General features: G+C 37.7%; 2 protein-coding genes across 3 annotated transcripts; both read left to right on the forward strand.

Moving 5' to 3' along the window:
* Positions 1–518: 518 nt before the first annotated feature.
* On the forward strand, positions 519–12,480 carry LOC139935111 (uncharacterized). 2 transcript variants are annotated; one of them, XM_071929574.1, is made up of 4 exons: positions 519–697; positions 3,525–3,783; positions 4,483–4,664; positions 5,373–7,201. In XM_071929574.1, the coding sequence occupies exons 1-4, from the start codon at positions 556–558 to the stop codon at positions 5,738–5,740; spliced, it is 951 nt and encodes a 316-aa protein (XP_071785675.1). In that variant the 5' UTR covers positions 519–555; the 3' UTR covers positions 5,741–7,201. The 2 variants fall into 2 exon arrangements, with proteins under 2 accessions (XP_071785675.1, XP_071785674.1); XM_071929573.1 differs by lacking the exons at positions 3,525–3,783; positions 4,483–4,664; positions 5,373–7,201 and adding an exon at positions 8,881–12,480.
* Positions 12,481–13,632: 1,152 nt separating this feature from the next.
* On the forward strand, positions 13,633–23,831 carry LOC139934944 (ubiquitin-conjugating enzyme E2 variant 2-like). Its single transcript, XM_071929371.1, has 4 exons — positions 13,633–13,721; positions 17,211–17,359; positions 18,084–18,206; positions 19,565–23,831. Exons 1-4 carry the CDS (start codon positions 13,718–13,720, stop codon positions 19,697–19,699), a joined length of 411 nt encoding a protein of 136 aa, XP_071785472.1. The 5' UTR covers positions 13,633–13,717; the 3' UTR covers positions 19,700–23,831.
* Positions 23,832–23,930: the final 99 nt, after the last annotated feature.

Consider the following 23,930-nt stretch of genomic DNA (forward strand, 5'->3'; position numbering starts at 1 on the left):
TAAGCACAAAAATTTGGTAAGCATAGAAAACTCATGCTTAGTATAAATATAGCTTACCAGCCAACATTTTACCATTGATGTGACTGGAACCCTTCTCATTTAGTAGTTGGCAAAGAAATTTGCAAAGCATAACTCACTGATGAACACAAGGGCCCAATTTCATAAAGCCACTATGTAAGCACACAAACTTGCTAGACACAAAAGAAACATGTCACCAGCCAAGACTGAATAAGTTTACATTGTTTTGACTGGTGCCTCGGCTGCCTGTAAGCACATAAAACTATTGCTTAGTAAATATAGGTTTGCATGTACTAGCCAAAATGCCTTACATTTACCATTGGTGTAACTGTGGAACCGTGCTCATTTCTTGCTTAACAAAGAAACTTGCAAAGCAGAATTAACAGCTTAATGAAATAATTGACCTAGGGCCGCTTCAGGGACTTTTGAGAAACCATGAAGCCGAGAGAAGTTGAGATCGAGAGAGGGCGCCCTAAACCAACATTCTGCCATTTTCTAGATTGATGTAATGTGGATGAGGGGCGGACGAGACGTAAGATGTCGGGAAAACAATCTAAACTCGAGATCGAGAAAGCTATAAAAGGAATTAGAGATGATCTTGACGAATTAGAGACTATCAAAGAACGTATTACAACCCGTTTAGACTCTCTGCAAGCACTTTACACGGAAAACATGGAGGGTAAGTTTTGGTAGTTAGTTTTCTTCCTCCCCGGGTCGGTTGTGAAATGTGAGGGCTGGAAACAATATTCAATAACAATAAACATGGGTAATGACTCTTCATAGTCTGATGTGTATTGCAATAGACCCAGTGACTGGGGCGCTAGATTCATTTTATGACGGATGGCCGATGTCACTCTCAGCCAGTCACGTAGTAGTAGTTCGTAGGAGGTCCTGTTTTCGAGGTGTCCCTAAAATCGTGGCAAATCTTTTACCTCTCTGCGCGCGATGTAAACAGTCTCAAGATAAAGATTGTGTGGTTTTATTTGCCAAGCAAAGAGTCTCCTCTCCCTTGACCAAAACTTAGAAACACGTAAGGCTCCACTGGATATTTGCACTTGTAAATGCAAAAAGTTTGGTATTTTAGGCATTTCCACAAGGTACAAAAGTATGTCATAATGTTGAGGCCATATAAAAATATTTGCCCACCGAAAAAGTTTCATCAAACACTATTTCAATTCACAATTCATGATGATCAACTCATGTGACTGGAGCATTCTGGGAAAAAAAATACAGAAGCTTAAAGAAGCCATGTGCCTTATACCATTTTCTAATATTTTTGGAGGTTTTGTTTTTTAACCCTCCGATCAATATTATTATTTATATTAAAATTTAAACGATCAGCTTGTTGATTCAATTATCACTGTTTATTTATACGCTTTATTATAAATTTTAAGAGAAAAAAGGGGGAAAAAATAAATAAAAATCAGATTTGAAAGCCAATGATTATTCACACTTTTTATTAAATTATTTATTTTTGTTTGTTTTTGCAAATTACCATGGTAATTTTAAAATTCCATTAAAAAATATTTTGAATAAAACGAAGACAACTGCCGGCTACAGAGTCATACACAGAGTCTCAAAGAACACTTGTAGTCACTGCAGATGTTTCTTCCATGTATGGCTTCACCGGGAAACCATGCTTTCTTGTTTGCCGTGAAAACAGGAAAAACTCAAAACAAATGCAAATGGGGCCAGTTGAAGTCATCGAAGATCGGTGTGTAGTGTGAACATTTCAATGTCCATCAAGTTTTAATATATGTTTGCATACTTCATATTAACAAAAGAAGGTAATTAGGGCATCGGTTGATATAAGGCATCATTATTTTTTTCCCAATTCAAAGAAAAATACTAGTAGTAGGCACTACTCAGTAGAAGTATCGGTCAATACAGCAGAGTGTAACCTGTATTTCCGTTATTTTGTGTAATAACACGAATCCACGCTGTCGCCAGATTTTATTTTCTGTGCATATAAACTAGCTAGAACTTAGAAGTTGCTGCCATGGCACGAATTGAAAACTACGATAGCTAATGCGGCCAAAACGCCTTATTACCCGCGAGACTTTGTAACGTGTCGAGAAAGAGTCTGCTCATGGAGGACGCTGTACAAATTCTGATAATTCTACGAAAAACGACAGTGCACTGAATAACGGAAATACATGTTTAGAGTTAGACTCTCTACTGAGTATAGCAAGTCCTAGCTGCCTGTCAGGCATGTAATTTGTAATTGAGGCAGAGAAGGCCATTGCCTAATATTGCTCCTGCTGGTCTTGGCCTGCCCTGCATGCCTTAGTTAGAAATGGATTAACTTTTTTTGAAAAACAATCTGCAACGATCTGCATCACAAAACTTACCGATCTAATGCCTCAGAAGTTGCAGATAGCTCTACACATGAAATTGTTCAAATATACATCACAAGTTTTGAGTAAAAATCAAGTGAATTTTGATTGTGAACTTTCCCAACGGTCTTGACAACTTGACAACGCCCACACAGTCTCATAATTAGTCGGGTTTCTTCAGTTTTAGCAATTGACCCTACCGCGTTCATAGTAAGTATGAGACGGAACACACTACAGACAGAACAGAAGAAATCAACAGAAATTATGTATATATGCTCTACATAGTACAAGATGAAAAATGGGTTGGTTGACATTCAACTTCACAACTATGTTCAGCCCAATACCAGAGATACAAGGGGAAACAACCAAAAAATAATTCAAGTCAGTCTGAAAGAGTGTATGGCCTTCAAAGATTCATTCTTCGTGTCAACTGTTTAACTCTGGAACTCCCTATCCTCGACTGCTGTGAATAGCGCAACACTAGCTGAATTCAAGGGACATATACCCACCAGTAGTCTATTTCCACACGTAGTGCGCAAGTTAGCGTTGATAATAAGCGGCAGGATATTTTGCTGACTGAACCAATGGAGATGGAGATGGAGATGTATGTATAGAACAGTGGCTCCAGTCGACCCTGCATAACGCAGTCTTGGCATACACCAGACTTACTCAGTCACACTTGCTGCCGTGAACCAAAAAGTGTAAGATTTTCTGAAAATAAAATCAAGTGATTATTGTCCTATTTTGTTTTTGAAACGTTAACTTATCCACAACTTATTTCAGGCTAATTATAATGTGCTGGTTATTTTTTTTTTAAATTCAAGTTGAAATTTAAAAAAATGTCCATCAGCTGGCACTGGCAGATTTCTCCCTTAACATCGAGAAAATGAGCCAGCATTTTTGTTTTATAGGAAAGCCTACTTTTTTTGGGGGGGGGGGGGCAAACAAGATTTGGTTTTGTTGCTATAAAATCTCACACTTGATGGTGCAAACGGGGCAATGAGCAGATGTATTGTCTAGCATCTTTGCAATATTTATTGGGCTAGGGTTGAATTGGACAACCCTTCCTAAAATAAAAATACATGACATTGAAAAAATTTATTTTCGTTTTTCTCATTTCTGCCTCTCCTTTTTTTCTAACATAAATTTGGTAATGTGTTATCTTTTTAGGTTCATTTACACGAGTCAACATGTCAATTGGAAAACCGATCCGGTTTTACCCAGAGCTTGATATTGTCCTGTTGAAAGAAGTAGTCGCTGTCAACCCATGTCATCTTCAAGGCGCAAAAACACACAGGAAATGGGAGACCATTTTGTCCAATGTAAATTCTACATTGCACAACAAGAAAGTATCACTTCGAGCTTGCAAAGATCGTATGAAAACTCTCCTGAAGGCACATCGACAAGCAGAAATGATGTCACTTAAAGCGTAAGGAATTTTTTTATATTTTATTATTGGATGCTTCTTGCAGCCTAAGCCTGTTTTTTATTTTGTTTTTCTCTGCTAATAAAAATTCAGTTTTTGTTCCCTTTTCGGTTGTTTTGGGTTTCGTTTATCAATGGCTACTAAGTAATACTGCAGTTCTTAAAGACACTGGACACTATTGGTAATTGTTAAAGGCCAGTCTTCTCACTTGGCATATCTCAACATATATGCATAAAAATAACAAACCTGTGAAAATTTGAGCTCAATCAGTCTTCCAAGTTGCGAGATAAATGAAAGAAAAAACACCCTTGTCACACGAAATTGCGCTCGATTCGAGACATCAAAGGTTAAATCTGAGGTCTCGAAATCAAATTCGTGGAAAATTGCTTCTTTCTCAAAAACTACATTACTTCGGCGGGAGTCGTTTCTCACAATGATTTTAAACTATCCCCATTACTCGTTACCAAAAAAGGTTTTATGCTAATAATTATTTTGAGTAATTACCAATAGTGTCCACTGCCTTTAAAGAGGCTCCTACCTTGGCTCCCCTATAACTGCAATACCACCCTCACTACCATCTCCACCACCAGTTGAAATTTCAGACCTCCATTAAATTTGGAATGGGGACCTTTTGGAAATGTCTAGAATATTTTAACTGAGTAAAAATCATCTGAATAAAAACTTTTAATCTTTTTATCTCAGATCAGGCACAGATGAAGAGTATAAGGAGCGGGACCAACTTTTGACAGAAGTGGATGAGCTTTGTGCAGAGGCAAGTAGGGAGACAGAGGAGGAAAGGCAGCGAAAGGCTGATGATGAAAACAAGCAGGGGTGCAAGATCAGAGAAGCTGCCACGAAGGGCATGAGACCTCAAAAAAGGCAAGGTAATCATGTCATGTTACAGCATGCATATTATTTATACAACACAGATGAATGTTGGTCCATGAATCGGTATATTGGTGGGAGTAATGGGGAGAGGTTGGTAGTATAAAACATTGTGAGAAACAGCTCCCTCTGAAGTGACGTAGTTTTCGAGAAAGAAGTAATTTCCAACGAATTTGATTTCGAGACCTCAAGTTTAGAATTTGAGGTCTCGAAATCAAGCATCTGAAAGCACACAACTTCGTGTCAAGGGTGTTTTTTTCTTTCAGTTATCTTGCAACTCCGAAGACCAATCGAGCTCAACTTTTCACTGGTTTGTTATTTTATGCATAGGTTGAGATACACCAAGTGAGAAGACTGGTCTTTGACAATTTCCAAAAGTGTCCAGTGTCTTTGCAACTGATTGAGTGGGTCCATTTGGTACAAAACTTTGCCTCTAGATTTGGAGGTCCTTAGTTCAAATCCCAGTTCAAATCCCAGGCGGGCCTACATAATTTTTTTTTTTTTACCACTTTACCATTTTGGCTTTAAATTTTGGGTTTAAATTTTTGAGCAAGAAGAATTCCTTAATTTATGGAAGCAATACCTGGTCAAGCAGTTTTGTGGTATATAAACTGGCCAATTGTCGAAGGCACATGTTAAAAGATCTACATTTGCAACAACATACATGTATGAAATAAAATGTGGTATCTTGCTTTACCTTGTTTTAGGAGACAACATCGAGTTGAAACAGCCCAAAAAATCTCGTGCAAGCTTTTCCGAGTTGTTAGAAGTACTGAAGGAGAGGAACACTAAGGAGTCAGAATTGAAAACCGAACAGTTGAGACTAGAGCGTGAAAATTTCAAGCTGGACAAGCGTGGGAGAAGACAAAGAATGGAACATGAGGCTGCTACGTTAGAGCTGATCCAAGAAACTGATGGAGAAACAGGGTGGAGCATCTTAGTAATAAATCCCCAGTATGAGTTATGTCATTTATGGACATCACTTTGGGTTTGGTTGGTGAAGGATTTCTTGAGTTTTCAGAACATTCGTCTTAATGTATTATCAACAATTCAAATCCAGATAGGGGTCGGTTGAGGTTGAAATGTTAAGGAAGAAGACTTATTATTGGTTTGTTGGTACTCTGGACATTGGTAACCTGGAAATGTTGGGCAGTGATGCTGAGTTATTTATTTTTATTTATTTTATTTATTTTAAATCTTTAGACATACACAATAGTTACAAGTTGTACAGGGGCTGTCAAGGTTAAAACAAAAGTATAAAACTGTCATCAAAAGATGTGTAAAACCAGACCCCTGCCAACGATAAAAATTAAATTATACAATATAAAAAGGTGATTGCACTGAAACATTTTAGAATCACACAATAGAAATCATTAAAACACAAGCAAAACCAGACTATTGAAAACAAAAAACTACACCCACAACAAAACACCGCAGCGATAAGAGGAAGGGACAACAATTAGAGGAGTGTCAACTTAAGTTAGAGGAGTGTCAACTTAACAACAGTTTCATTGAGTTGAAGATGTTTGCAAAAAATCCAAACAAGCCCCTTGGAAATATTATGATCATCTTAGTGATAAATCCTCAGTCATTCATGGGCAACACTTTTGGTTTGGTTGGTGGTGTATTCTTGAGTTTTCAGAACATTCGTCTTAATGTTTGCCATAGTCATGTCTATATACCAAATTTCCACTGAAGTTGTTATTTAGATTTGAAAAATAATGTGATTCCAGTTGTGCCATGGCAAACAATTTTTAAATGATGTTTCTCAAAAAGTAAAGCATTTCATGGAATAATATTTCAAGAGAAGTCTTTTACCATTACCTTCTGTAAACCCTGTAAGTTATTTGTAAATCTGTGATTTTTTTGGATTTTGTTCTGTTCCGAAAGTGTATAATGGCTTTAAAATCAGCAGTGTACGGTAGCTGATTGTTAGGGTTGTTTTTCGGATTTAAAAACAAATTCATATAGATTATATGCAAAAGGGGGACTCAATGGTGCAAAGAATATTCTAAGGACCAGTCTTGAAATTAGAGAAAACGTTACTGTACATGAAACTAAAAATTGTAAATATCTTTTAGAAAAAAATAGAGAAAGTTTAACTGTTGAAGGTGTCCGGTTGTATTTGTATGGAATGGGGGTTGTGGAAGTGACCTTTTCCTTTCCCATTTTCTGTCACTTGTGTAATACATTGTTCAGTTAAAGGCAGTGGGCACTATTGGTTATGACTCAAAATAATTATCAGCATAAATGGGAAGAGGTTGCTATAAAACATTGTGAGAAACGGCTCCCTCTGAAGTGACAATCCCATAGTTTTCGAGAAAGAAGTAATTTTCCCACAATTGATTCAAAGACCTCGAGTTTAGAATTTGAGGACTCAAAACCAAGCATCTTGACAATTACCAATAGTGTCCACTGTCTTTAAAATGCATGTTACTATGTTTAAAAAAAATGTTTGTAATAAACAAATATTAGACACACACATGTATTGTCAAGTTCATTTACAACAGCTTTTTTTATTGTGTCTTAAGTTTCTCTTTCTAGTGTTTACAAGTATCTAGATGTGTTTAGTGGACAGAATAAAGTGGTTTCAAACAAATTCTGTGCTAGCACATCTGCTTCCATGCAGTGATTTAACAATTGGGTTATTATTTCTACTAGATTTTGTTCAGCCATTTTGAAAAAAAGATATTCCAAACTGTGGCATCCAGTACTGACTTGGCAAAAAAGAAATTTGCTGTCCACATATTCATTCGGTTTTATTTTTTACGGAACCCCCAACAGGGTTAGGATGATCCATGGAACTTGGAACTTAACTCAGCAAAATTGGAAGACAGCCTAATTAAGACAGCTTAAAAGACGGCCTAATTAAACACAAGTTTTGTTTTGAAAGACCATTAAGCTGGGCCTGTGACACAACAAAGTAATTAAAATAATGCAGATACTCCTCGAGAGTGGGTGGGACAACTGCAAAATAATGGCTGGTTTGACAACTGTAAAGACATATGTGGCAGTTTTTTAAAAGTGCACCCACCAAATAATACTTGGCCACTGGCTGAAGGAGGACTTTCAAAAGAATTCTGAAATCTAGCAAGGCGAAAAGCGATAACATTTCACCAAATTCCAACTCCACAACTTCTCTAACAGATGACATCGATCTATTGAAATTTTGCTGTTTGCACCCTTAAATAGGCACATCGAAAGAAAAAGAAAACAAATGATATTTAGAGCTCCGTCTTGCTTTGGTTCCAAAATTATTCTGTGTGTGTGTGTGTGTGGCATCACGTCCTGGTGCAAAGATCTAGGGCAAAATGTTTTGAAAGAAAATAAGGATTTTCTCAAGATCTTTGCGTTGGGGAAATAGCAATATATCATGGCTATACATGATAGAAAGATTGATTAAATTGCTTAGTAAAATGAAGGATACATTTGAAATAGCTCTAATTATCTGAGGTTTTATTCTTTTTTTTATTTTGTTTAAGGGAAAGTACACTCCTTGGCAATTACTCAAAACAAATATTAACTTAAAAACTTACTTGGTAACGAGCATTAGAGAGATGTTGGTAGTATAAAACGTTGTGGGAAACAACGCCCTCTGACGTAACGTAGTTGTTGAGGAAGAGGTAATTTCTCACTAAAATAATAAAATACTTCTAGCTAGAAGTCTTTTATTCCTATCTGAAAGCACACAAATTCGCCCAACAAGGGTGTTTTTTCTTTCATCATTTCCTCGCAACTTCGATGACCAATTGGGCCCAAATTTTCACAGGCTTGTTATTTTAAGCTTATGATGGGATACACCAAGTGAGAACACTGGTCTTTGACAATTACCAAACGTGTACAGTGACTTTAATAACAAATATTTTTTACCAAAACAATTGGTGCGGCCTCTAAAATCGGGGCGGGCGGGGACGAGTAACATGTCATTTATTTTATTCGGTAACTAAGTGTAAGTTGGAAATGTGCGCATGTGGTAAATACGAAGACAGAGTTCTTTAGCCTGGGCCCAATTTAAAAAAGCCGAGGATAATTGAGCATTACTTGTTGTGATTTATCATGCGCTCCATCAAAATGCACGTTTCTTTTTACCAAAAATGTACCTCAACTGACAACAGGTTCCTTGTATGCGGATACTGGGCTAAGTTATTTGGTGTCGTACATTATTATTTTTTGGTATTAATTTTGCATTTTTCACATTTTTTTTTATGTCTTCAGCTGATATCTCCAGTCCCATCAGTGTCTTGTTAGAGTACATTCCAGGGGTAGGATCACTGTATCAAGCATCGCGCACCTTCGTTAACTCCCTGCAGTACAGCAATGATTTAGCCGTCAACCCCGTCGCATTGAGCATCATCGGGGGCACCGTTAAAGATTTTCTTCATTTCAACAATATCCACGAGGAAGGTGTAGTAGTCACTGTCCACTCCCTCTTTGAGAATTTGACCAGGGATGCTTTCGGTCGCATCCTTGACACTTTGGAGGGGCACATGGCAAACCGGGAGAAAGTTGAGTCAGTTGTGCGACGTTATCTTAGAGTGATCAACCTTAGTAAGAAGTGTTTCCTCTTGGTGCACCATTTGGAGGAAAACGACCCATTCCACAAGAGCTTCCAAGATAACAGAGTAAGGCTTGCAAAGTATGCCTTGTCTAAGGGTGCGGTTTACAATGGCCTTATTTCTTATGATAGATACGCAGACAAATCGTTAATTACTGTAAGCGTCCCACTTGGCTTCAAGGAAGGGGCCCCGGTTACGGTCTCATGGAAACTTGACCAAACTTGGGCTGGTAAGCAAAATGTTATCGTCACAACAAAGGGGACCTTTGGAAAGTGTAATATCAACTCTTCAAATCCAGACCAGCAGTCGGTTGAGATTGAAATGTTAAGGAACGAGACTTATTATTGGTTTGTTGGTACTCTGTACATTGGTAACCTGGAAATGTTGGACGGTGATGATGAGCCGGAGGAGTATCAACTTAACAATAGTTACATTGAGTTGAAGATGTTTGCAAAAGATCCAAACGAGCCCCTTGGAAATATTACGAGGCTTGACATAGTACAAAAGTCAAAGGATTGAGCAGTCAAATTCTGGGTTGGTGAGGGCTGGGCTGGGCTGGGGAAATGTTGTTTCTCTAAATAAAAATATTACTTTTATCAAACCAAAACTTCAGAATTACCCTGCCCCCTTGTCTTACTGTGTTTTTTGATACTCATAAATTGATACTCTGAGGGCTCCGGAATGTACATGTAGGCGTTTAATTTCATCTTTGATAGGGCAATCACACATCAGTCAGATTTGTCGTGGTGGGGGAAAAGTTATGTCTGAAATATCAACTGCAATGGGAAACTTTTGAAAATCTGCCAATCACCAAGAGAGGGCGCTCTTCACCAGGTAATGTCAACAACTTTAGGAATAGGAGAAGCATGAGCGACGGTCACTGACAGCAAATACCTTGTGTTTTGCGTGTCTTTGATTTTGTATTTTAGATTTAGCCAAACTGTATTTTGTTTTTCATAACACATTGCCAGCATGAACCAAACTGTTCTGGAACAGGACGTACTGGACACGAGTTCCCCAATGATAACAAGCGGTGTGCATGAGTTGTTGGGTGTGTTTCATCTAGGGTAATTAGCAAAAATTCCAAAATGCTGACCTACCAACAATTGAGAAGAAATCTGAAGTTTAGTTGTATGACAATGTATCTGATTTAATTTTCAAGAGGCTGAGAGACTTCTAAATATTTTTTGAGTATTTTTGAATTTTTAGCATTTACCATTCATTGCTATACGAGTTGTGCACCCTTACCTGGTAGGTCTGCTGCCCTCTAGTGGCAGAGCTTTCAAAAAGTCTCCCATTAAACCTTAATTTCTAAATTCTTCCAGATTGCAGTGGTCAATGTTTGTGCTTGAAGTTGGGCTTCTTAAAGGTTTAGGTTTTATCCTATCGACATGTTTACGTGCAAGTTCAAGAAACATATTGTTAGCATTTGGTCCGTTAGCCAATGCTATTAACGTAAAGTGTTAAAAACTTGCAAATTTACTTTAAATAATATATATTAATTATACTGAATATATTTAATTTTGAGAACATGACTATAAAATCGCGAATTTCAGCATACCTTTTTTTAGAATTGCTGAATGTAATATTGCCATTTTTTAGAAGATGGAGAAGTGTGGTCTTTCTTCCCAGAAACACAAACTAATCATTCTCACAGTTAAAGTTTGTCATCTTTGTGATATCATTGTATAACCTACATATTATTAGTAATACATATTTAAGAATGGAATGGGTTTTTATGGATTCTTTAGCTTTGCCCAGTAATGGAGAACGACCCTCCATGTACAAAATCTCTTCTAGAGTTGTAGTTGTAGTAATATTATTCCTTCTTTTCAGAACCACTATTACTCAACATAGAGATTTCAAGGAGCTGGTTAAAATCAGCAAATAGTGCTTAAAGGCAGTGGACATTATTGGTAATTACTCAAAATAATTATAAGGATAAAACCTTACTTGGTAACGAGTAATGGGAATAGAGGTTGATAGTATAAAACATTGTAAGAAACAACGTAGTTTTTGAGAAAGAAGTAATTTTCCACGAATTTGATTTCAAGACCTTAGAATTAGATTTTGATGTCTCAAAATCAAGCATCTGATCAAAAGCACACAACTTTGTGTGATAATGGTGTTTTTTTTCTTTCTTTATTATCTCGCAACCTCGATGACCATATTTATGCATATGATGAGATACAACAAGTGAGAAGACTGGTCTTTGACAATTCAGTGTCTTTAACAAATTTCTGCTTGGCGAAAATGTGCATGAACCCAGTCACATCTTGTACATGTGGAATGGTTGTTTGGCTGGTAACCTTTTGTTGCTGTTGTGCTTCAAGCTATGTTTTGCAGCTCAAATCCGGCCCACGTCTTAAAAATAAACTAGAACCCTGGGTCCTTTTGAGGAATGTTCACGTTCTACAAAATATAATTTTCACACTATGTGTTTTTATATATTTTATTATGGTTATAAAACACATATATATTTTTGTTTATTAATAACTTCTGTTAAAATCTCTATAAGTCCAACCAATATTTTTTTTTTTCGGAGAGACCCTGAAAAAATACAGGCCTGGATTTTCATAGAGGTCACAATGCCATGGCATTTGTTGCACTGGTCTTTGCCTATGTGCCCCTTCAAAAGTTGCCTGGCTAGAATGTAGAGCTTTCAAATTAATGAAGTGCCCGTTGCAAAATAAAACGAAATCACCCTCTAGAAATTGAAAATTCCAGGCCTGTTGTAATATTTTTGTTAAACGGTTGGTAGTCATTGATAAAAGCATGAGAATAAAATAAATCATATGTTATCGATTGTATTACAAAAAAATTGTATAGATATTATTTATCATTTCAAACTTTCTCCAATCTATAAAAGCAGGTATTTCAACTTGAATTTCTGCAATAAAACTTGGCAAAAAAATCAAATACATATACCTTAGCATCTTTTACCAGAGCGGAATGGAAATGAATTTTCTCTTTCGGAACAATATTATGTAAATTTCGTTTAAAAATGACAACTCAGCATGTGGATTGAACTGACCAAAACACTATAATAATTTGACTTACAGCTAATCAATACTGTCTTCCCCCCAGACACTATCCCCATGGCTGAGTACAACACCCCCCCCCCCCTATGTTTTTGATGTATTACTCTTTTGACCTGCCTCTGCCTTCAAGTTTTAATGTTTTGAGACTTGGAAAGCATTAATATTGATGAGTAGCGATACAAAAAAATAGTTCATTGGTTGGGGGGGGGGCGTTTATTATGGGGGATGTACCGAACCCTTCATTTTTCTTTTTTCCCGATTTCATTTGATGGTTAAAGTCACCTGGAAGTGGTATTTTTTCAAAATAAAGCTTTTGTCACTATTATATGTGTTTTGATGAGTGGAATGTGAATAAACAGTTAACTAAGGTTTTAAAAAATCAGTTCTTATGTTATTTACAAATTTAGCGGTAGAGACCAACCAGAGAGGGCGCTGTTCGTGACGTCAATCGAGGCAGACTTTGCCTGTAATGTGTAGAGTAAACACAATTGCAAAGTACATGTCGGACCAAGTCGTGAGTTTGTATGTTTTTCCGGCAATGCCGACCAGGTGTATTGCTGCTGAATGCAGAAAAACACTTTTTGAAACGTACCAACTCACGACTTGGACGTACATGTTCTTTGCACGTGTGTTTACTATATGCATTGCAGGCAAAGTCTGCCTCGATTGACGTCACAAAAGAGGTAGGCGGAGTCAGCCCCCCAAACAACTTTATATATTTTTTAAACATATAAATCGTGACAAACAATTACTAACAAAATTGTTTTATTGTTCGTAAGCATATACTCTTATGTTTGAAAGAAAAAAAAATCTATTTCCAGGTGACTTTAAGACATGACACTGCGTTTTTTGTACAACCAATCTTCCTTGTAAAGTACGATGTGTAAATTACTGAAACTAGAATTGCTGCATAGAGAGAGGCCTGTGGCCCCAACTTCATGAAGATGTTTTCAGAAACACTGCTTAGCAAATACCTATGCTAAGCAGAATTATGATTGGGTTTTTTTTTTTGGGGGGGGGGCATGCAGTCACAACAATGTTAACTTTATGGACTTTTGGCTGGTAACCAGTTTCTGCTAAGCAATTGTTTGTGCTGAGCAAGTTTCTGTGCTTAGATGCTTTGTGAAATATTGGGCCCTGTTGAACCATAGAGCATGGAGGAAGCCCTCCTCCATGCATAGAGCTTTATCTCCATCATAGAGCTGTATGTATTCGCTCGTCCCCAGCGGGCCTATCTATCCAGTTTTAAGGCAAGGCGCTGGGGACGAGCGAACTGTATGTAGTGCACGGTCGGTGGGGGTGCGTCAAGAAAACAAATCTGACGAGAGAGGGCGCTATCGGAGGTAAAATCTACACATCGGATACTTGACTGGCTTCGCACCGTTTGTGTGTGACACGAATCGCAAATTTTGCCTAGTTTCGTGTGTTTTGTACCCGAAACCCGAGCCGTTAAAAATGAGTGAGTATAGATTCTTTTAATTCATCAATCGTATTTTACTCTGTGTAAAATTTTAGTTTTAAACTGTTACCAAATGTACTATAAACCCCATAAATCGAAGCACCTTTTTGCGGAAAGATTTTACTACTAAATAAACTGAGTTTTCGTCATTGCCATGTCTGACTGCTTTTTATTATTGACGAATGGCTAGATTTTATCTGATTAGTTGCGAAGATCGTAACCCTGCATTCTCCCGACGGTCGGGAGGGTTACGCAACTAATGAATGGCATGACAGTCACTCACCACACGACTCTCTAGTCGTCTCTAGACAGAGATTACTCGATCAAGAGCAGAGCCGAGGCGAGAGGGTGACTGCAGCTGCATACAAAACCTAAATAACCCGTGTCATCATCAGCAAGCATTTCATTTCAATTCAATCAACATGATCAAGAAGGAATGTCCTCAACCCAAAAGAGAAAATGTCTGTACTGTATCAAGCCACCACTTTTTTATCTCATTCTCAAATGAGATATTCCCTTTTGGGGGGGAAACTAAACTAAATACATGTAAGTAAAAAAGTGGTGCCAGGATGTCAATTGTTACTGGTTCTGAACTGTTAGTAATTACAGCTCATCTCAATCAATCATTCTTGACAACTGCTTGTGAAGATGTCGTGCACACGTTATTTTGCTTTTTGCCTGTTATCAGTCCGCGCAAAGTGCAGATAAGGCAACGTTGCCTTATTGTGCAACGTTGAGTAGCAGAATTCGGAAACGTTGACGAATTGCACTACTTCAAAGTTGCACTATTCGGCAACTCTTGCATTCAAACACAAAAAGGGAATCGAAAAAGGCTTTGTTGGAATAGTTAAAATCATATAATAGTATTGTACAGTTCCTTACGCAACTTTCTATCTGTGCAAATCAAAAAGTTATCTGTGCGTTTTCGCGCAAATGGCTTTTGAAAATCATCACTCCACACTTGCCGTTCAGGAAAACTGCAATGCCATTTTACTGTGTCAGATTGTATCCTCGTCCAGCGGTGTTAATTTATGCAAGTTTAAAAACCACTCTTATTTTAAAAATAACATTGTTTATAGTAAATAAAAAAATGATATTACAGTTTTAAATTAAACTTAATATTTTTTGTTGTTAAAATTAAATAAAATAAAAACTTTATTGATGTTAAATTTTTAAATGTATTGACGTGCCTGACCATTCATGAATTGCGCGAAACATAAACAGATGGCGGGAAACTTGGAAGAGCCTTGTAATAGTAATAACTATTTTAGTAACTTTGCTCCTTGCCTTGGCTGAGTAGTTTGGATAACAAATTTTGTATGTAGACGAGAATTTCATATTAAAGCAGGGAACCTAAATAAATATAGTGACAACTTTGGCAAGAGTAGGCCTGTCTATGACCAAGGGACCGTGGTTTGAAACTTGAGATTGGCCCGATGCCGGAATTTTTCATTTACGCCAGACAAGTTCGTTGTGGTGGACCCAAAATATTTTGGAGGTTGAGAGAGGGGGAGATGTGCAGGCGGGTCTCTAACTTAGCCATCCCGATCCGTCTCATTGACATAATTGATTTAAAACAGTAGATTGCAACCAAATGTAAACAAGTAAAAAGGAAGGTACAGTAATTATTTCGGAAATAAATAATTATTAATAAGTAATTATTTTAATTGTGGTTACAAGTATGGCTACAAATTAAACATCAGTGATATAAAATAATTAGTTTTGGTTTGTGCAATCTTTATTAATTAGGGCAGAACTAAACTTGGTATATCCACTGTTCAACAAAAACTATTGGGCACGCCAATCAGCAGGAAGTTATGTACTAATTAGATGTCCTATTCAACATTCTGAACACACATGGTGGCAACATTTTATTAACTTGGTAAAAGTGTAACATTGTTGTAATTGCTGACTTCCATTTGATTTGAAAATCACATTTTTTGTTAATTTTTAAAGATTTATAAAATGTTTATTTAAGAAGTGTTTTTCACTTTGATGTTTACTAAAATTCTGCAATCTTGATTAATCATTACCATAAATGAAACTTTTGTGTTTTTGTATGAGACAAATTTTTAATTATTTTTATTAACATTTTTTTAAGTGACCATGCAGTTTGCAATTTGCCATTTTTTATTTTAAATTATTCAATCACTGTCAGTAAATTTTTCTAGAAATAACTGTACTTTAAACACAAGTTATAGTTTATATTTATTATTTATTGCTCTTTCAATGTTAAAAATAAAACCTAGAAAATGTACACTTTTGAAATATGAGACTTAGAAAAAAGTAAAACATTTGAGAGTTGATAATATTAATAACAATATAGGTATTTATAGCGCCTGAACTAAACAAGAACCAAGCAAAGAAACAAGAAAAACAAAACAACAAACTATTAATGTCGAGGCTGACTGAAAAAGTAGGTTTTGAGGTTTTTCTTGAAAATGGCATTAGAAGATGATTCCCTGACGAGTTTAGGTAACTTGTTCCATTCCTTCAGCCCATCCAGAGAAAAAGACTTGGAGCCGGCAGATCGAGAAAGCCTGTGCTCACAGAGAAGGAATTAAATCGTCATTATAAATATAAATACAAAAAAGAACCAATCAACGTTTAGAAATAATTTTATTAAAGAAATGTATTACAATTAAAAACTCAATGTAAATACAGAATATAATTATGAAGCTTAAAAAAATGAATAAATAAACCTTTAATCATGACGCTATTCTCACATGTAGTATTAGCTCCGCCCCCATACCCCACCCCTCCTCCATGCTCCACCCCACCCCATCCCCAACCAGCCCAACTGTCCTAAAACAACAGTAAAGATGTTTTATTTTACCCTCAGACCACATAAGCTGATTAGCATTGACAGTATTTCACCTTGTTTTCAACGTAGCTTACATTTTTCTACTTTTACACCGGAAGTTGCATTATTGCGCTACTGGTTGCACAATAAGGCAACGTTGCCTTATCTGCACTTTGCGCGGACTGTTATGGAACTCTTTGTCTCACTTAGTATGTCACGAGCACACCTTCTATCGCCCTATAGCGCGGGTAAGCTTACCAGGTGTTTTGTCATCTCAGAGGCCAATGCATGAGTATTCCACCCTTTAAATTACTTCAATAAAGGAACCTTGTGCAGTGTTCGTTGTGTATGTAAGTTGTGGGTGTAGCTACCCAGAGAGACCTGTTCATTGGCTCTGACGTGGTCAACCGGCCGACGTACCTCCAAAACCTATGAACACTATTAGAACCCAAGACATTGTTGTGATTGCAAGTCCTGCCACTTGACCACAGTGACCAAACAAACAAACAAACAAACAAACAACAACATGTCCTATAGAATGTCTGGATCAAACTAATGTGTTATAATTTTGTTTGGCTTACATAAATTAATGATGTACATGATCAATGTGATTTCGCAGTCCTGGCTGTCTATAAAAGTGTTGTCACATCATACTAAACCTTCATGCTTCACCCCTTTTGTTTCAGGTTCTTACGTCGTACCTCGGAACTTCCGACTACTTGAAGAGTTGGAAGAAGGCCAGAAGGGAGGTGACGGCACAGTGAGTTGGGGACTTGAAGACGATGATGATTCATCGCTCACATTCTGGACTGGAATGATTGTCGGCCCTTCAAGGGTAAGAATGTTATAATAATTTTATAATAATAATAATACCAAAGTCTTATATAGCGCACGTATCTACCATAACAAGGTATTTAAGGCGCTGAGTATACAAACTCCCAGAAAGGTTATTACAGTGATGAATTCTGAGGCCAAATTATTTTACAGCCACAGCCAGGAACTCTGGGGCGTACCCCTTCTCTTTTCAATAAGTGTGTGCTCTTTTTACATGCGTTACACAATATATGGGACCAACAGCTTTATGTCCCATCCAAAGGACGAAGCAGTAGTTAAGTGTCTTGCTGAAGGAAACAAGTGTCACAGCTGGGGATTCGTACCCACACTCTGCTGATCAGAAACATCAGAGTTTGAATTTGGTGCTCTTAACTGCTCGGCCAGACACTTAAAAAAAAAGAAATTTTGTACCCTTGGCGACCCAAAATTTATTGACTTGTTCGCCCAGCGAGCGAACAAAACATTTAAGGGATACAAAACAATACATTTTGACTTTAACCCTGCTTCAATGCAACTTTGAACAGATGGTCACATAACCTAACTGATTCAGTGAGGCTTAAGTCATTGAAGAAAATTAAAGCACTTCGAGACTTTGGTTGAGAAATCTCGGAAACTTATTATTACTGGTATTATTAATACTATAACTGATAATTTGTTCCACAGATCATTTACCAGTCCTTTTTTTTTCAATTTTAACCTTACTTTTATTGTCTTGTCTCTTGCAGTGTACCTGTGAAGGTCGTATCTTCAATTTGAAAGTAAACTGCGGAGCTTCGTATCCCGACCATCCCCCAACTGTACGGTTTGTCACAAAAGTAAACTTGCCTGTGGTTAGTCCTTCAGGAACGGTAAGTTTGTTCGCACATTCAGTAGGGCTGGAGTTGGTGGGGGAGGGGGCTGGGTTGATGGTGGGTTGAAAATCCAAAAGATCACAGGGCTGATGTATCAAAATTTGTATTGAACAGAAAATCTTTAACGCCACGGTACATGTACGGTAATTGTCAAACATTTATTCTCACTCTGTGTATCCCAACATACTGTACATGTATGCAAAAAGTAACAAACCTGTGAAAAACTTTGGTGCAGCATGGCAGTCCATCGGTTGTTGCAACATTGCCTCCCTGTCAGTCCACTTGGTCTCCACCTGATCCCAATTTTATAACACTGCTTAGTGGCCGATCTTATGCTTACTGTGCGATTTCTATTTCATAGCGCTGCTAACTAAACTGTAAGCATACTAAAATGCACGCTAACCTTCCGGTGCTTACCGCACGCAAATAATTGACGTCACAATGCAAATATACGGTTAACGCACAATATGGCTGCCCAATTTTTCTGCTAACCTGTGAAATACTTTAAGGCTTTCTCAAATTTTTCTGCTCTAGTAAGCACGCAAATTTGCTTACCGTTAAGCAACACGCTGAAATTGGGCCCTAGTGTCCAAACAGGAAGACCATCCTACATGTCAATAAGTGCTTGATAGCCGGCCATTAATCAGAATGTTGTGGGTTCAAATCCTGCTCTACACAGTCGACGGTTGTGAATGGCTTGTGACTGGCACTTCTGAACAAAGGTGTTGACAAAATAGGCAGACCACCACAGCACCACCACTAGTTCTACATGTAGATAGCTCAGTTGGTAAAGCACAAGTGTGGCAGGAGATTCTGTGTCCCCCCCCCCCCCCATATTGCGAACTCTGTACAAACTACTCATGAATGCGCCCTCTTTTGAATCATTCCCCTCCAACCCTTGTTTATTTCTTGAGGACCCAAGTTCGAATCCCGCTCTAGTCAATAGACCAATCCACTAAGCTCCGCCCCATTACGTATTGACCAATCACAACACAACAAAGGTACGACAAATAAGGTCTGACATGCGTGCACGTACCTTGGCGCACGTGGCAGAGTTGTGCAGAAAGGCATTGGAGAGCCCCACGTGGTCTTGCTCACACGTGCATTGTGGGCAGACCCTACTGGATCGGTCTATTGTATTTGACAGTCTCTGATTCAGGTTATAGGTTGAATTACTTGTGACTGGCACCTTTGAACAAAGATAGGGAGACCACCAATGTAGTTCTATTAAGTTTAGTTGGTGGAGCGCCGGCAAGATAATCTTGCCTAGTAATTTTTATTTTGCTCAACCCCAAATTATTTAAACTTTACTCAGTCATTCTCTCTTTCTTTATTATCCTATGATTCAATTACAGGTGGATAAGTTACCCATCCTGCAACGGTGGCAGCGCAGCTATACCATCAAGGCAATACTAATAGCCCTCCGTCAATCCATGACACAAAAAGAAAATATGAAGCTACCCCAGCCCCCCGAAGGTACTACATATTGATCCCTCCGCTCTCCCCTTCTCTCCCGGTCGATATATCTTTCATACATTGGCAGCTCCAGGTTTGTCGTAAACAGGGCCGGTAATACTAACACCATCTCCCCTGGTTATTCATGACGTGTATAGACGATGTGACCTCTGACGTCACACGAAAACCATAACATGATTCACGCGCATACCGCCGGGCAAAACCTTTGTGTTTTGGCAGCCAGCTAGAAAGTGTACGCAATCTTACTGTGACTGCGCAACTCAGTGCCTGGCGAAACATGACGTATAGAGTGTTTTGTCAACAGAGGGCAGTTTGAATGTAAACATAGGTCACATCGTCTATACTATAAACTATAAACCACGTAGGTACTCTTATTATCCGTAAGCCTTTTTGATTTAGACACCCCTATTGCAGTTTCGTTCCCCAAGACATACACATACTTTCCTACTATAAGCCTGGATGATTAGTGCGACTAAGCGTCAAAGTCCCAACTAGTGATCGCTGAGTTGAGTTGCAACTGCCCCTTTCAAACTACTTGGTTAATCGTGCCACCACGGCTACTACAAACAAAATCGCAAGTTCCTGCTTTGTGAACCGATTGTGTTGCTCACCACTATTTACAACAACATAATTTTCTTACAAAAAGGAATCAGACACCAGTGACACAATCCTTCACACCTTTCAGCGTAAATTTTAATTGCGCCCATAACAAACAATTTGTTACAATGCGACTTGAGGCATTAAAAATTAATCATGACTAGTGTGGAAAGCACAGCTGGTCAAGTATTAGTGTTACTAGTTGCCCAGGCTTACTGCCTACATTTGAGTAGCTTGAATTAAAAACTTGAATACAAAAAATGGTCAAGCAAGAAGGAGGAATGTTTGTAAATTTACTTTATTTTGCACCGATCTCTTTGACTGTATTCCCCCTTTTTTTGGCTTACTATTTTTGCTGCTTCAATCCTGGATCTGCCACTGCCACACGCACCCTGCTGACCAAGCAAGTCCGTCTTGCTGTATATATATATACAAAGCTCCAATGTAGGCTGTTTTGTAAGATCAGGGGTGGATTTCACAAAGTGTTAGGACTAGTCTTGTCTCGAGTTAGGAACAGTTACTCGTCCTAACTTAGGACTATCCATGCAATTTGTATATCTCCTAGGACTAGTCCTAAGCTCTTTGTGAAATCGACCCCAGTTCCATAATGCTGGATTTTAACTCAATTAGTTTGTTTTATTTTCTCAACAAGGAGATATAGAACTCCACCAAAACCACCATCTGAAAGAAAATGTGACTCTTTAAGGTGTAGTGGACAGGGCTATAGACATGATTATACTGGGTCTGTTGGTGGTTAATGGAATTACAACTTCTAAACCAGCCCTGCTCTAAACCATGTTACTGTATGCATGCCTACCGTTACATTATAATGCCCCCTGGTCATTGCTTTGGTGCTCTTAAAACGCTCCGTTAGAAATGAACAATTTCCTCATAGGGTGCCCTTTACCAAGGAGAAAATGTCTTGGTGCCCTTGCCCTTTCAAAAAATGAAGCATACAGGCCTGAAAGTCTGCTATATTTCCTTACATATATATTTTCCAAGAATTACTGAACGCACACTTTACCAAGTTCATAAAATATTAAAATCATTTGGTCTTATAAAAAATGTGTATGCCCCAGTTTTTAAGAAAAAAACCTGTAGTGCAGGCGTGATTGATGTTGAAGTTCAAGCCCCAACAATGTGTCTTAATTTGTAAATTGTATATAACGATTCGCGATACAAAAAAATAAGAAGAAATTGTGTCACTTTCTTGAGTAACTCAAATTTCCTTGAATGCACCAGTGGAAAACAACTTGTGTTGATTCCTAACTCAACAAGCAGATATTTGGGTATTCCGTTACACTTCAACCTGTAACCTTGGGTTGAACAAGATTATTAAGATTTATATTCAAAATGATGTATTGATGTTATCATACACATTGTGTAGTGGTTTATATCAAGACATCACACTTAGCAATAAGTCCAAAGTTGATCTGGTGAAAGCAAAGTCCGACTTTATTTTATAGTTCATACGGGAGAAAAAAAACACTTGTTTAGCACCGCTTTCGTTTGTCCGTAATACTTTAAAGCTTCTGCATAATATGTAGTAACGGCTGCCGACTTGGCAACCGCCCCAGTAAAGGCCCGGTCCCACTGCAGCGATAAAGAGAGCAATAACGATGCAAAGATAACTCGTGTGCGTATTCTGCGTGGAGCAATTCAACCAATAGAATGCGTTCTCTTAGCATCTTATTTGTTATCGTTCTCACTATCGCTGCAGTGGGACCGGGCCTTAACCATCACAAGAGGGCAGTTTAACAAATTATCATGTAACAAAGACTAATCTTAATCTTTGTGAAGTGATGAAGGCCTGGCCCTTTTACTGTACCATTCAATGTGTTAATTATGCCTTAGATTCGTTTTTTTCATTATGAATTTTAGTAAGTAATATCACTAAGCATTTTAATTAGTATTATCTACGAAATCAGGAAACAAAGTAATAAATTCTTCAACCAATCCTTTCATTTATAAAAAAAAGTGTGTAATCAACATCATTAAATTACTAAATAATGCTAATTAGTAGCTTTAGCTACTACACTGTAGTCTAACTTGTAACAAAATATGTGTACTACATTCTCTTGATGTTTAATTTGTTTTTTTTAGGCAAACAAAATAATTTCCCTCATGTACATCAGCTCATAAATTGGTGTAGCAATAAGAAGTCTTGTTTTATGTGTTATTTAGGACTTTCTGTTCCAGTCTTGCTTTATTCATGAACATCATTTGAATGAAGGCGTTGCAGTTTATTGTCCCCAACCACTAACGGGTGAGGTTTTTTATTAGACACTGCTTATCGCGACAGTTATTGTGAAAACCCAGGTAAATGCATCAAAATGCAATGGAGTGTGCTGGAAGACTTCAATGCTAATGAACATGTAAAGCCCAAGTAAGATGCTGAATGCTGCACTGTGCAACCCAGTATAGGACTTGGGTTGACCATGGAGGAAGAATCCTCCATGGGATGACTGATAACTGCAACATAAAACAGTTAAATTTTCCCCGTTGCATTTTGTTGCTTAACAGGTTCAGGATGGACTTTGTTTTAGTTGCAGTTTTGTTTGAAAGCTTTTTGCTGAATCTAATCCCGTAGGAAAGGCCTTACCCTTCAGTAAGAACACCCTTTAGATTGTTTTTGGTGATTGTTCAAAGATGATTATTAAGTTTGTAAGAAAAAAAAAGTCACAACGGTGACAGGGTATCCTGGCTGGCTCGATCTCACAAAAAGACACTTCGGGTCATTATCACCACAGTGATTTGTATTGTGGTTGTGTGGTTTAAACTGCAGGACATGCAATTTTAAGGTTGTGGGGTCGAATCCCACAATTTATTGCTGATTTCACAATTTCGACCAGAACAAGAGTTGTGGGTAGTTTCTGAATCACAATTTCCTGGCTTGTGCAATTCATAGTCATAGAAGTTTAATCAAGTTCTCTTGATGACATGGAGACCATCTAAATTAACAACAAAATAAATCACATTTGCTTAGCAATTAAAGGCAGTGGACACTATTGGTAATTACTCAAACTAATTATTAGCATAAAACCTTTCTTGGTGATGAGTAATAGGGAGAGGTCGATGGTATAAAACATTGTGAGAAACAGCTCCATCTGAAGTTCCATAGTTTTTGAGAAAGAATAATTTTTCAACAAATTTGATTTTGAGACCTCAGATTTAGAACTTGAGTTCCTGAAATCAACCATCATAACGCACACAACTTTGTGTGACAAGGGTGTTTTTTTCTTTCATTATTATGTCGCGACTTAGATGACCGATTGAGCTTAAATTTCCACAGATTTGTTATTTCATGCATATGTTGAGATACACCAACTGTGAAGGGTAGTCTTTGACAATTACCAATAGTGTCTACTGCCTTTAAGATTAACCATAGAGTTCCTTCCTCCATGGATTAACACACATCTTGAGATCAATTGTGTCCCTTTGTGAAACCGAACCCCTGGATTAATATCTGAGTGAAGTTTGATTGTGGATTTGTATGTAAAAATGTTGTGTTTTATTTCATTTGGCTGATTAAAACAACAACAAATTATACGATGATTGTATTAGACGGGTATCAATGATTACAAAGGCCTCGAACTTTATATGTAAGAGGACAAGGCTACTTTGTCAAATAGTTTGCTATTTTCTTGG

Source organism: Asterias amurensis, chromosome 3 (assembly GCF_032118995.1).
Source record: "Asterias amurensis chromosome 3, ASM3211899v1".
Lineage (NCBI taxonomy): Eukaryota > Metazoa > Echinodermata > Asteroidea > Forcipulatida > Asteriidae > Asterias > Asterias amurensis.